Source organism: Amphibalanus amphitrite, unplaced genomic scaffold (genome assembly GCF_019059575.1).
Source record: "Amphibalanus amphitrite isolate SeventyFive unplaced genomic scaffold, NRLGWU_Aamphi_draft 000957F_arrow, whole genome shotgun sequence".
In the NCBI taxonomy this organism is placed as follows: domain Eukaryota; kingdom Metazoa; phylum Arthropoda; class Thecostraca; order Balanomorpha; family Balanidae; genus Amphibalanus; species Amphibalanus amphitrite.
The window spans coordinates 203,183-218,111 of record NW_024882451.1 but is presented as its reverse complement, the minus strand read 5'-3'; the positions used below and the strand labels follow the sequence as shown (position 1 = coordinate 218,111).

Sequence of the window (14,929 nt, the reverse complement as noted above, 5' to 3'; positions counted from 1 at the left end):
TAATACATATTTTTAATATACCTCCAGTGAATCTAATCTCCACTGAACGCACCGTAAAGTATGTATTAATATATAGTGGTTTATAACCAGTATAGCGCCTTTTGGGGCGATAACGGAGCGCGCGAGAGGGTGAGCCTTGCACGTGCGAAATTTCGAGGGGGTACCTCCAACTGACTTGTGCACGGCACCCTACTAACCGGTCTCTAGCGATGTGCCAAATTTGAGCACAATCGGCCCAGCCGTTCTCGAGATCTGGAAGCGGCACCCTGCACGTGCGCACGTGCAGAATGGGTCCCAACTGACTTGTGCACGGCACCCTACTAACTGGTCCCTAACCGTGTACCAAATTTGAGTGCCATCGGTCCAGCCGTTCTCGAGATCTGGAAACGACCCCTGCACGTGCGCACGTGCAGCAGCACCCCAACTCTGGCACATGGATATGCAGTGCCTAGTGGGTGCCTACCTACATGCCAACTTTCAGCGCAATCGGCCAAGTAGTTACCGAGATATTGCAACAATTATAAAATTGACACCTCTTTGTTTTGCGCGTGGCACGTGCATAAGGGGTCACCCACATGCATCGGGAATAGTCCAATACTTGGTAGAAGGAATGAAGCTACTAGTGGTGTCTGTCAATCGGAACTTGAATCTTCGGAATTCCGATTTTGTCCAATGTCCAATTCGGAATTCGGTTGGACAATGACAGCAGGCTTTGGATAACTTTGGACAATCGCTTGCTACACCTCAACATTTCTTAGAAAGTAATCGTGTTTAACATTAATTGGCTATTAGAAAGCTCAGCTTTCGATATGATTAACACTTTTGAGCTGGTAATGGTACATTGAAAGCAAATTAAATAACAGTGTTGAGTGTTAACTATTGCGAAGGTGTCGGGCATCTTTGGACAAATGGCTGGATTGGACATTTTTGGACGGACAATCGACGTAAGTATTGCACATTGGACGGACATTGGACATACGTTTTCTGAAATTGACACCAATAGAAGCTACCCTACAAAAATTACCCCGTGTAAATCGGTCAAGTGGTTGCTGAGATATAAGCCTCGCAAAAGCGTCCGCACGGCCGGCCGGCCGGCCGCTCATACTCAGAAATTTCCGTTAATCTAAGGAAAGACTACGCTCGCTTCGCTCGCTCCGTAACGAATAGCATTGCGAAGCGGATAATCAGGACCAGGGCTGCGGAGTCGATGGATTTTCGGCGACTCCGACTCCGACTCCGGCTTTCAAAAACCAGCTCCGACTCCGCCTCCGACTCCGGGCAGAATTGTCGACTCCGACCGACTCCAACTCCCGACTCCGACTCCGCAGACCTAGCAGGGCTGCGGAGTCGACAGATTTTCGGTGACTCCGACTCCGACTCCGGCTCGGGTTTCTAAAATCGACTCCGACTCCGACTCCGACTCCGGTCACAACTGTCGACTCCGACCGACTCCGACTCCGACTCCGACTCCGACTCCGCAGCCCTGATCAGGACACTCTGGTTGTTATTTGTCTCGCGCATAACGCAACTTTGCGGTAAATTTGGATTTTGGACAGATTACTGAAAGACCGATAACTATTGTTGGTCACGAGTTCGGTGGACGAGAGACCCAACCGTCATGCCTACCGGTAGGTATGGTGGATCACTGAACATTGTTCAAAATAGCAAAGGAGTGCGTCAAATTTCTCTAAAGAGGAGTGTCCTGTGTGGTAATAAAAATGTTAATAATTATTATTAATGTCAATATTAATATTGATATTAATATTAATATTAATATTAGGTACTAATGTGGTAATATACATACCAGTATAGCGCCTTTTGGGGCGACTAACGGAGCGAGCGAGGGGGTGAGTCTTGCACGTGCGAAATTTCGAGGGGGTACCTCCAACTGACTTGTGCACGGCACCCTACTGACCGGTTTCTAGCGATAGGCCAAATTTGAGCACAATCGGCCCAGCCGTTCTCGAGATCTGGGAGCGGCACCCTGCACGTGCGCACGTGCAGAATGGGTCCCAACTGACTTGTGCACGGCACCCTACTAACTGGTCCCTAACCGTGCACCAAATTTGAGCGCCATCGGTCCAGCCGTTCTCGAGATCTGGAAACGACCCCTGCACGTGCGCACGTGCAGCAGCACCCCAACTCTGGCACATGGATATGCAGTGCCTAGTGGGTGCCTACCTACATGCCAACTTTCAGCGCAATCGGCCAAGTAGTTACCGAGATATTGCAACAATTACAAAAGTGACACCTCTTCGTTTTGCACGTGGCACGTGCATAAGGGGTCACCCACATGCATCGGGAATAGTCCCAATACTTGGTAGAAGGAATGAAGCTACCCTACAAAAATTACCGCATGTAAATCGGTCAAGTGGTTGCTGAGATATAAGCGTCGCCCGGCCGGCCGGCCGGCCGCTCATACTCAGAAATTTCCGTTAATCTAAGGAAAGACTACGCTCGCTTCGCTCGCTCCGTAATTAAATATATCCGCGATATTCACATTACATTTACAAGCATACTGCAAATAACGATAATATAGCACAGTGAAGTGTTACCTATGCAGCCCACTTGCAGTACCTACTGAGCTCCTCTACTAAAGGTGAACGGCGTGCCGGTTTCAGCCTCCGGTCAAGAGGAAGCCGTACGGGGCTATCAACGCCACCTACCCGTCGTACAACTGTCCCCAGTCGGGCCTGCAGGGACCGGGCACCGAGGACTGCCTCTACCTCAACGTCTATACGCCCAAGGTATAGGCCTCTATTTCTTCATTATCGCGAACATGTCAAGGGCAAAGTCTCTATAGAGACTTTAAGTATACCTACATCATATTATGTCACGCGTGCTTTGAAATGCCGGAGCTCTGCTAAATGCTAACCATCGGTCATGTGTAGGTACCTTGTACTTGTAGTACTAATTTGCTTCCGAGGAGGCGTCACCAATGCTCGTCACCACCGCGCTGGTTTACACTTTGCAGCTGCCCAACGCCACGCACAATCCGAAAATGGCCGTGATGGTGTTCATATACGGCGGCGCGTTCGTGGCGGGCGGATCCAACATCTACTACCCGGGCCGGCTGCAGAAGGACAGGGACATCGTGCTCGTCACGCCGCACTACCGTCTCGGCGCGCTCGGTCAGTGGGGGACACCGTGCTCTCTGGACCAAATGCATCATGCTAAATGGAACAGGGACAGACATTGCAGCTCTGTGCGACCAAATGGCAGTCCACACACCGATGGGAGCATGCATCTCATATAAAAATGCATACCGTAAAGTGGGGCTATTTGAGACAGTGGGGCTATTTGAGACAGTAAGGTAATGGTATAGTAAAATCGCTGTAAAATGAAAACCGTTTGATGTTTTTTTCGTCATTTTTGCTTAGGCTGATGTGGAATTGAACAATGAATGCTCTGAATAACCTTTTTGAAAATTTCGAAGAGTTCTGAAAGAAATTTGCAATAAAATACGAAATACAGAAAAACGCACAATTTAAGTTGCTCGAAAAGGACCCCTTACCTGCAGCTTAAAAAAGTTGAAGTTTTAACAGCTTTGCCACTGTATCTATCGTTACTACCTTTTTTCTTATAGGCTAAGCACATTTTTCATGAAAATATTATATATTGTTAACGGTACTGCCGATTGCGTAACCCATTGTCTCAGAATCCCGATGATGCCCACCTGGTCAAACCTCAAAGGATATGCCAAATAGCTGATGATAACGGTGATGCGATGCACCCGAGAAGACTTACCGCCATCTACCTGAAGTGCATCGACCGTTCGACATGAGCAACACCGGTGAATCGGTCGTGGTCATAAACGTGCAGTGGGTTCATGGTAGGTACTTTTAGCAGCAAGCAATATGTACCATGTTCGTAGTGTAACATAATAACCCTTTAGCTGGTGACCAAACTAGTTATTCTGATGAATATGTGCTAAAAATGTGCTTCATCAGTCACTGACTCATTCGACAATCAACATATGTCTACCTTGATTGACCAAAAAACACCATTGAATGTTACTTAACACATGAACGTACTGTTAGGTGAGCCTATCCAAGCATAGATGTGGTAGGGTAACCGGCCAAATGTAACCTCAAATGTTTTGGGAAACCTTTTGCCTTGTTTGATTCATTACAGTGTGCTTCATAAGGTAGCGAGACTGTTTCAAATAGCCCCACCGACTTTCGGTATATCTGTTTTCACGTCACCGGGGCTATATACAAAAACTTACTTTCAAAATTTTACTGTCGATGACTTTAAAATAGTCCTTGATGATCATCCTGTCAGTTTGAAAGCTATGGGTCACATCATATTATGATAGCCTAAGCATGTAGTGATGCAATTTTATACCCTACCAAAATGAAGTGTCCAACGAAAAAGGAAAAGATTGAATATAAAGGTCATATAACAGTCTTTGAAAAAAACACAGTTTTTGCCAAAATGATCAAAATTCAATTTCCAAATGTATGGCGTTTAAAAAATTACCTCTAGCGTGACCGATTTTCTTTAATTTCCTTGCAACTAAAACTGTCTCAAATAGCCCCACCCTATGGGGCTATTTGAGACAGGCTTTAACATAAAAAATAACCTTAATCATTATTACTAGCTGAACCAAAATACACCTATATGAAAGAGCTCACAGAGAACTACATTTTTGCAATTTACATGCTATAAGAAATATGAACCGTCTTAAAGGGAGAGGCCAAAAACTGTAAAATCCGTTTCAAATAGCCCCACTTTACGGTACCTTAGCTTTCAACGCCGACAGAGAGAAAAGTTGCTAAGTTAACATTCAGCAATGTAGGTACAATTGAAGTATACCTACAAGTATGCATTCTCGTAAGAAAGCAAATACTCGCAAATCGATAGTTTTTGTTGTTTGCAAACCTAAACATTTTACTTAAAACACGTGCATAGGAAATGTGTTTTTGTCAAATGTAAGCCCAGACACAAACGCCGCTGATTTTCCGTTGCGATTTCCGTCTGGTGCAGGGTTCTTCACGACACTGACGGACGACGCGCCTGGCAACGTGGCGCTGCTGGACCAGGTGCTGGCTCTGCAGTGGGTGCAGGACAACATCGCCGCGTTCGGCGGCGACCCGGACAAGGTGACCATCTTCGGCGAGTCGGCCGGCGGCGCCAGCGTCTCCCTGCTGCTCGTCTCGCCGCTCGCCAAAGGTGGGTGTCAGGAGGGGCCGTAGAGTGAATCAGCAGAACGAGAGAGTGGCTGACACCGCGCTTCAGAGCGCGGGGTGGTTGCATCAAAGTGCGTTGTATTTTCTATCAAATCTCTATACGAATTTGTGCGTTCCATTTTCCCTGATATCGCTGTATTTACGATCGCAATCGCTTTACCTGACGCTGTCCTCCGTGTCTGAGGTCACACGCTGCGACCGCTGACCTCGCCCCGTCCCCGGTCGGCGACAGGTCTGTTCCGCGCGGCGATAGCCGAGTCTGGGTCGGCAGTGCTCGACTGGGCCTACAACGAGGAGCCGCTGGCCACGGGCCGTGACCTGGCCACGCGCGCCGGCTGCCCCCTGGAGCCCATCAGTCAGATGTTGGACTGCATGCGCAGCCTCTCCGCGGAGGAGATGGTTGAACTGGGCAACCAGTACGCGGTGAGCTCGTGTGGGAAATAGTGGGTACTGGTCAAGCTCATCTAGCACCTGTTATTGACAAAAAGACATTTTTTAGACATCAGTCACCACTTACCAGTCACTTGAACTTTTGTCGGACGCGTAAAGGCCAGCGATTTAGAAGCTCAGTCATCGACTCAGGATGACCAAATGGTGTAGCCAAAAGCATTGGCACTACAACAATGAGTCTCATGCACTTAAAGGACTGCATTAAATGGTCGAGCGTGCTAGTCGAATAAACATGTCTATAGTCAGTGGCTCCTTCCTAAAGCGCCTGACTTTTAAAGACTCGTATCCATATTGAGGACTTACCTATTCCAGATATGACATCAGCATAGTAAATCATGTGCATTTAAAACAGAGCTACTTAGGCTAACCATCGATACTAATTCCGTAGTCCGTTTGTAACGTGTTGATGTTTGGAGGTTAATTGCAAGTCTTTAAAAGCCCTTCAACATTCAGTCAGTTTACTGCGTAAACTTGGCCACTTCACGGTAATAGTGAGTGCGCCAGACAAAACTGTCGAACTTTTTCTATTGAGATATGGTAAATTGTTTATGTGCGACATAACAAAAGTGCAGCTTACTTAGCATTGACGCTGGGTAGACTACAATGAACGTGCAGTTCACAACTCATGATCTTATTACTTCCATGCACAAGGTATAAACGCGCCTTGAACCGAAACAAGCCATTTACTTTTAAATTGTTGAACGCGCTTATTTATGAAGGTGTTGACATGTTGAGTGAAGTTAGACATAAATCGTTCAGAAAAAAACACACTCATCGCCTACAGACGCCTCTGACTGTCGTTTTCGAGGTCATAGAGGACGTCAACAGGTGATTCTCCAGCTGCTTATACTCGGAGTGACCTCCCTCCCCGCCGCCGTCCTTCTCTGTACATACATAGATCGTCTGTTCTGCTGACAGGCCGACGAACGAAGCGTGGCGAGGAACGGTTTCGACGGCCTGAACCCGGTGGTGCAGCCGGCGACGGTCAGCGAGCAGTACCGCTTCCTGCCCAAGGACCCGACCACGCTCATCAGGGAGGGCAACTTCAACAGCGTGCCGACCATCCACGGCGCCAACAAAAACGAGGGCTCGTTCGTCTTCGGACGTGAGTAAACACGCGCGTGGGAAATGAAGGGGACCTAATACGTGCGACTTGATTACCAAGTTGAGCTAGTTGAGTAGAAGCACAATTCATACTGAATATTAAAACGAATGGGCATAACACGGGTAAAAGCAAATTGTTGAAAGACTTAGCCAGAGGTTACATTGTTTCAATAGCCAAGAACAATTGATTCGAAATAATCGTTTTATTGCTAAGCGCAATCCTCCAGTACCTAATAAGCGTGACGTTTTCTTTCAGTCATGTACAACGATTACATGAAAGTCAACAATCTGACTGACGACACCGACTTCTTGCAATACGAGTGCATCAGCAAGATGCTTTATGCCTTTCGTAAGTAAAACGTGTCGTATGGATCTACATGAATAACCTATCTTGATCATAGTTTAATAATAATATATCTAAGAACGGTTGTTAGCAGGCACAATAGCATACAAAATGCGTTGCATGTCAAGACCGTGTGTCCTATTGATTCGCAATCTGCTGGCATTCGCAATCTGCTGGCGGCGGTACCATACACAGCGTCACTGACAATAATTTCTAGTGATGTTTTAGTTTAGTTGGAAGGTGCGAATCAAGCTTTTTAACGTCACTCCGCACGCCAGTGTTGCTAACTTCAGTAAGCGCTGCGCTGCCTCATGAAGGTCCGATACGAAACTGTTTGTTACAGATGTCAGCGACCCAACGGACGGCGTCACAGAGTCCATCTCCAACCAGTACTTCTACTACGTGGACAGCTGGGACGTCGACACCATGTATCCCGGACTGGAGGACGTAAGATCACCCCACTAACCTTAACCGGTCCCTAGAGGACGCAGGATCGTCCCACTACATGGGAGCTTACCCCCAACCCAGATCACAATGCAGAAAACCACTGAAGCCTTTGTATTCGTTGAAATAGATGCAAACTCAGCATATCTTTCGCCTGGACACGACGAACAGAACGGTAACACGTCTCTTCAACATTGTGAATGTCTTCCTCTATTTCCAGTTGACTGGCGTGTTCGGCATTAAAGCCGGTGCCAAAAAGATGGCCGACATGCTGTCATCCGCTGGCACCCCCTCCTGGATGTATTCGTTCGACTACCGCGGCAAGAAGAGGCACACCATGTCCAACTTCCTCTTCATCGGAGACGATAAACTGCCGTTCGAGCCAGGTGAGATTGCGGTGCCGGATAATTGACAACAAACTTGAGATGAGCGATGAGCAAATGCGGTTGCTGTTGCGGTTGCTGTACTTACCAAGCGATCAATCCGTATCAATGCGTGAGCCGTTGTCCGTTTCACCATCGCACCAGAATCTGGTGAAGCAGGTTCTCTTGACAATAACTTTATCAAGAATGATATCTGACGGGCGATCTGGACAAGAACTTACCGACAAAAATGGATGTAGCAAGCTAGCGGAGTACGAGTACAAAGTATTGTAGTTCTTTTGTTCACACTTTCGCTCACACTAAAGGCGGCCGCACACTAGGCCATTCGGCGGGCGACATTCCGCAAAAACGCAATTCCGTAGCGACATTACGCTTTCGTGGACGCCGAATCAGCTGCCGAAACGACAAAATTACCAGCCGACCGCTGCCAGCCAGCTGTCCGCGGGTAGAGTGCGCATGCGCGCGGACAGCCGCGGAGTTGCGGAAAAAGCTGGACCGGTTCAGCTTTTTCCGCGGCGACGCCGCGGACACCCGAAATTGTGGAACTTGAAACTCACCAACTATTGATGGAGCAGCCGATAAGGTAGGTACTTGATAAAGTATCGTAGCGGCACTTCTTTCCCCATATTAGATTGTTTTATACACTTCATTGGTTATTCTAATAGCAGGTTGCTATGTGCCTCTCCACAATTGTCTTTAGGTTTCTTGCATTTGTCGACAAACACGGTTGTTTACATTAATCACGAGCTTTATTTTTTTGCAACTTCCTCCAGAAATTATGTCAAATTAATAGATATTCAAAACTTAATTTTACAGAAATATAGCAAAATCGCATTAAATGAGCAAATACTATATTTGCTTAAATGTATTTAGCTTGCATTCGTTTATATTTATCATAAAATATTTCACATAAAGTTCCTGAAAATACTAAGTAGAAAATCGCACCGCCGAATGGTCCCGTAAACTGCTGAAAACAAGCGGAAAGCCGCTGTAGGAATGTCGCCCGCGACATTCCGCTTTTGCGGAATCTCGCCCGCCGAATGGCCCAGTGTGCGGCCGCCTTAACGGACGACGTTGTGAGACTGTTTATGTCCATTACAGGCGTGACGCACGCTGACGAGCTGATGTACCTGTTCCCCATTCCGCTGATGACGGACTTCAACGACGAGGAGAAACACGTCTCCCAGATGATGACAGACATGTGGACCAACTTCGCTATGGAGCTGTACGTAGCTTAACGTTTTTAAAGGGAGATAATGAGCTTTCTTTTTTCTTAAATACAAATTACTCGACATCTACGCTATTTCTACTGTAGTTTATAAAATATGAAAATTTCCTAGCACATTTTCGTATGTGAAAAAGGTTTTTATTTTTGCAAAAAAGAAGCAGTAGGGGAAAGTGGGGTAAGACGGTCAGGGTAGGTAAGACGGGCACCCCTTCTGCAGACCAAACCAATAGCGCTACGAGCAAGAAAAGTTAGGACCAGAATTGCCTTTCCCACTACACACCACCATTCAAGTCTGGTGAATTTGTGTTCAGTCGATAATCTTTTATTTTGATTTCTTTAAAACACTCATTTCATTGAAAACATCCATAATGTATTGTGCAAGCTTTTGTGTACAGCACTATAGAGTTAAAAACTCGCAATCACTTGTGGTACACTCATATGCCAACAGTGTTCATTTACGGCGGATTTGCTTTGTCTGCATCAAATTGTCCACAGCGAAAAATCGTGCTGAACTTCTGACATTGAGTTTGGGGTAAGACGGGCAACTATGAACCCAATGGGTCTGTAATGGTGAAAATATTTTTGTTGCTGTAGGAAAAAAGAAGCATTTCTAATAAGAATATGTTCGATTCCGATACTCACAGACATGTTAGCAATATTCCTTCGGCACAGTTTATTCTCGAATAATGAATGTGAAAAACGGTTCTACATGGCTTCTGAACTAGGGCCTATATAGGAGCATACGCCTTCTGCACGAATCTCGTATACTGCCATTTCCGAAGCACTTGAGACCAACGAGCGACTGTATAAATGCGGCTAATCTCGGGCATTTGTTGCGAGCTGCGCTGATCGGTGAAAGAAGCTGGCCGTCTTGCCCTACCCATGTGACCGTCTTACCCCATGGGGTGGGGTAAGACGGGTTTTTGCAAGGTTTTGCAAAAATAGCTGCAGTTTATTTGTTGAATCAGGTCTAAGTCTCATCTTCTGGCAAATGAAAGTAAAATGTCTGAAAAAGGTTTTCACCCAGTTTCCCGTTTCTATGATGTTTCTAACCGGCCGAAAAATGGCTCCAAAGTTAAGGTGCCCGTCTTACCCCACTTTCCCCTACTTGCAGTAGGTACTTGTAACACCCACCGAAATGCGTTGTCCTTCTCTATAAAAAAGTCGCAGTATATGGTGCTTTTGTTTCAAACAGCGACGCTTGGGTTTTTGTTTATGTTATCGCCTTGTTGTTGCTTGGTTGTAAGGATTCTAATTTGAATTAGAGTTAATTCGGTTTAGAATTAATTAGATTCTAATTCGGGGGTACACAGTGCCTATACTCTTCTTTGTTTCCAAGTATTATTTTGCGGCACAAATGAACGGCATGCGCCAGAAACGCAGCCAAATCTTGCGATTGCGACTACGAAATTCATTATTTTGGCCTCAGAGCCTGAAGCGAAAAATACAAGCATATTTATTTCAAAAAGACTTCAGGTTTGTCGAACGGTGTTATGAGAATTTTGATAACAGTACTGCATAAGTTTTTCAGTGATGCCGCAAAAGTGTTGTATCTATCTTCTTTTATTGTGCAGTCGGCGGGACCGATTCAAAATTGAGTCGTTGCTACTAAAATAGCAGCATATGGCGACAGATGATGAACAGGAAAAATAGTTGCGTAAATTTAGACATAAACCACCCCCAAACCATGAATATCTTTTGAAGGCACTATAGACGACCATTAACTAACTAGATGTGATGAAGATCAAATGTAATGAATACGCTCATTTTACAAAATTACATGCAAGTACCAAAAAGTGATGTAAGTACTTATTCAACGGTCATTTTCAGCGCTCCCCGCTAACGTGACTTCAAGTTGAGATATTTGCGGCAAGGTACCGAATTGAGCAAAATGGTTTTAATTTACATTATAACTTGTTGTGTTTTGTCAGAAAATGGTCCTAACTCAGATTTTGTGGAAAAAGGTCATAATCTCCCTTTAAGTACACCAATAAACGCTTATAGTTACAGCCTAAGCATACGGGGAGTATGCCAAAGCAGATAATAATACCGGCGCTTTATTAGGTCGCTGCAGTTCTGACACACTATCATGCCAATTAACCCGGCCGGGCCCGGAGGGTAATCCCAACCACCGCAGCCCGGGGGTTTCACCCCCCCCCCTGTCTAACTCCGTAAATAAGGGAGCTACGGAAACAAAAGCGATACCAATCGAAAGGTCCTTACAAGACGATTCTAAAGCAACTAAAATTTTTGACCTCAGGTCAATTTTCAAGGTCAGAGGTCAAGGTCAAAGGCAAAAACCGGCACATGTGTAGTGATCTCAAAGTAAGCCTTCTAGAGGACCGCAAGCTGCATCAAACCGGCAAAATTGGGTGTCAAACGAAAGAAGAGAATCTGAGGATTCCGAAAATGTGCTCAAAATCAAAGGTCAAGGTCAAGGTCACGCTCAAAATTGACCTCAAACTTGGCACTTTTTCGCACATCTTGCGTGCTAACTTCCAAGATGTTTTGAAATGTTTTGAGGCTTATCAGTTCCCTATTTGTGGTTCATCTTACGATACAAGGCTGCTCAAAGGTCAAGGTCACAGAAGAGTATCCCTGCTAGAGGCTATTTCACTAATTCAAGTTTGAAATTAGTAATAATAAATAAGACAATTTTGCCATCCAGAAGCTCTAAATGAAGGCTTAGAGGAAAATAGATACCAGATTCGTGATCAGCGGGTACAAATCCATCATAAACGATCTTTCATGTGTCAAGGTCAACCAGAGGTCATTCGAGGTCACATGAGGTCAACACAAAATTTGACCTTTTCCGAAAAAAATATATATTATTTGACGCGGCTTGACAAGGCGAATGCGATGGTACCACTGCCGTAGCTCTAGCACTATTTTTGTCAAAGTTATTTGCGAAAAACTAAAACCACATTTCGGGGTCGTTGACCTGACCTCTGACCTCAGGTCACCAAAACTATTTTTCTATTTTTCTCTAGGTCAAACGCTACACAACCGTGCTCGTAATTTGTCTTTATCTCTAAAACTCCATTTTTAGCAGCTATTTGAAGTTTGCGTCTGTGACGCCTAAGTTTGCCGTGCAGGGGTCTAGAAAAATGGACCTTGTGACGTCATCAAGGGGGCTAGGTCCAAATTTTTTACTTCCGAAGATGTCAAATTGATGGGAGAAAAGGTACTGAAAGTTTCGCTTTCCTATCCCAAAGCGTTCGGGAACTATCGCAAATATTCGCCAGGGGGGGGGGCGAAAAACGCCCCCCCCGGCCCGCGAGGGTTAACCCGCGCGGGGCTGGGGGCAGCGCGAATTTTTGCGATATCTCAAAAACGGCGGCGCGCAGCGCCGCCAAACTTTCAGTACCTTTTCTTACATCAATTTGACACGTTCCCTGAAAATTTGAGCGAAATCCCTCGGAAAATTTTTGAGAAATTGACGTTTTAGTGACATCATGTTCGTCATTTTCGCCTCAAAAACGGCAAAAGTTCAAACGCCGCTAACATCTTCATTTTTAAAGGAATCAAGACGTAACAAAAAATGTTATACGTAATTTTACTTTGTCTATCAAATGGCTATCTCGGTTTTTTCAAATTTTTGGATTTGGCCTAAATTTTTTCAAAAAACTGACTTTTTTGGGAAAATCATTATAAAATCCAAAATTTTGAGTCTATCGAAAAAACCGGAATATATATCAGAGAAGTGGTCTATGTGCACCTACATACCAAATTTTAGAAGAATCGGTTCAAAAATGTGGGAGTTATTCAAAATTTTATGACGTCACGACACACAAAATTTTTGAAAAATGACTTTTTTGGAAGTTCTAGACCTCGTACGGAAACAAAAATAGCACCATTCGATTCGCCGTGAAAAACTGCATCAGATAGACACCTTTTTAGGCCTTAACAACCAACTTCAAAATTTGACCTCACTTGACCTGACCTTGACCTGACCTCGACCTGAAATTCATCCAGAGGTGGTCCATATCACTTATTGAGTGTGCCTATTGAATTCTATGAGTAAAATGACCCATAAAACATGTGTCGCACATGCCCTTTTCTATATTTTGTTTTTTGGTGACCTGACCTGACCTGACCTGACCATGACCTTGACCTCTGAATGATATTGTATGCAACGAATATTGTCTTGGTAGCCTAAGAACACGTTTTGGGCGATCAGTCTCAGTCCATAACTCCATTCTTCGGCAACTACGGTGCAAGGCCGATACTGTAGAAACTTGCAATTTGTACCCTTGACCTGACCTTGACCTTGACCTCAAACTTTAAATTAAGTACATTTTTTTAGTAGTTCGTGATGAGAGCTTTCGATTGGCGTTTGAATTTTCCAAATCGGACCGTTAGTTCGGGAGATAACAGGGGGGGGGGGTAAAAATTTACCCCCCCCCCAGCCCCGCGCGTTCGGCTGGAGACCCCAGCCCCGCGCGGGTTAATATTCAGGGACCAGGCGCCACAGAGCTGACCGAACCCGTCCGGTGACCCCAGAGACCCGACGCCGGCCGGCTCGGGCCTGACGCGGTGGCCGCAGGTCTCCGAGGGCGGCGCCTACCTGCAGATCGCCGCCACCGCCACCGTCAAACACGACTTCAGCCAGACGTTCGATATCTCCGTGCAGGAGCACGTCAACGCCAGCCTGACGACGCCGGCGCCGAGCACGAGCGCCGCGCCGGGTCCGAGCACCAGTCCGGCGCCGCCAGTCACCTCGACCGAGTCGAGCTGCCAGCGCGAGATGGAGCGTCTTTCGGAGCAGCGGGACACCTACCGGGGCGCCACCATCGGGCTGGCCGTGCTGGCCGGCGTCGGCGCCCTCCTGCTCATTGCCGCCGTCACCATGATGTCCCGCTCGCGGCGCCGCGGACCCGTCAGCACCATGGTCATGCAGGAGAAGCCGCCACACGCGTGAGCGGCCGCCGCCAATTCATCGTTCCAGAGGACTACCTACTACTATCCACTGTCCGATGGCCGCCGTGTCTCGAGCTAGTCACCAACCGTGCCAGTCGGCCCGGTGTCTCAGCCACTGAACTGAATGTGTCTGGGCTGTTCGAGGTCTGTCTTGGGCCTCCCTGAGGCGTGTGAGAAGTGGAGACCCAAGGTGATACACGTGTGCAAATGCATGCAGATCATGCTGACCGCTGTATCAACCACTCGAGCTCACCACTCCAATTGTTTCGAGTCCTGAGTGGTATCACCTTATTTTGCTTAGCACGGAACTGAATAATAAACGTTTCTATAACTACATATGATGTAGCTGCGTCCTTGTGCTAATCATGATGTATGTGATTTAGTTGCAGCTAAATTTTTTTTCACCCAAAGTTAGCTAATGCATGGCTAGGTTAATTGTTGAGCATTGCTGTTCGGATGTTGTCTGATAGTATGCCCATTCGTTGGCGCATGCACATGCGTGTTTGCACGTGTGTCAACGATCGTTACATCGCGCAGGAAGCACTATGCAATTCATGCAAGCATCAACGTAGGGCTTGAATACGAGCCAGACATGTTCATTGTTTATATATGGACATGGAAATGGCTGTTTGTAGTTTGTACCGAAGTACCTACTTATATTGATAATACATGTTTTCACTTGACAGTAGGTATAAGATCAGGCTCCTGTGTAAAGTTTGTAGGTTATACCTATTCGTGTAAATGCTTAGAGTTAATCCCGTATGTATAAAAATATAGGTATTGAATTCATATTGTTGTAATTAAGTGCACCTTTTTATAGGTATACTGTATATTATAGAAATAAACAAAAAGAACAAAATATTCA

At 45.9% G+C, this 14,929-nt stretch overlaps 1 protein-coding gene across 3 annotated transcripts in view; it reads left to right on the top strand.

Moving 5' to 3' along the window:
* Positions 1-14,929, top strand: part of LOC122368563 (carboxylesterase 1C-like) — a 24,483-nt gene extending 9,554 nt beyond the window's left edge. For all 3 annotated transcript variants that reach the window (XM_043342591.1, XM_043342589.1, XM_043342590.1), the window contains exons 3-12: positions 2,622-2,747; positions 2,975-3,131; positions 4,990-5,175; positions 5,425-5,615; positions 6,561-6,747; positions 7,003-7,095; positions 7,433-7,536; positions 7,754-7,919; positions 9,018-9,141; positions 13,648-14,929. In XM_043342591.1, coding sequence (XP_043198526.1) covers positions 2,622-2,747; positions 2,975-3,131; positions 4,990-5,175; positions 5,425-5,615; positions 6,561-6,747; positions 7,003-7,095; positions 7,433-7,536; positions 7,754-7,919; positions 9,018-9,141; positions 13,648-14,065 — 1,752 coding nt within the window. In that variant the 3' untranslated portion in view covers positions 14,066-14,929. The remainder of the gene's footprint in view (positions 1-2,621; positions 2,748-2,974; positions 3,132-4,989; positions 5,176-5,424; positions 5,616-6,560; positions 6,748-7,002; positions 7,096-7,432; positions 7,537-7,753; positions 7,920-9,017; positions 9,142-13,647) is intronic.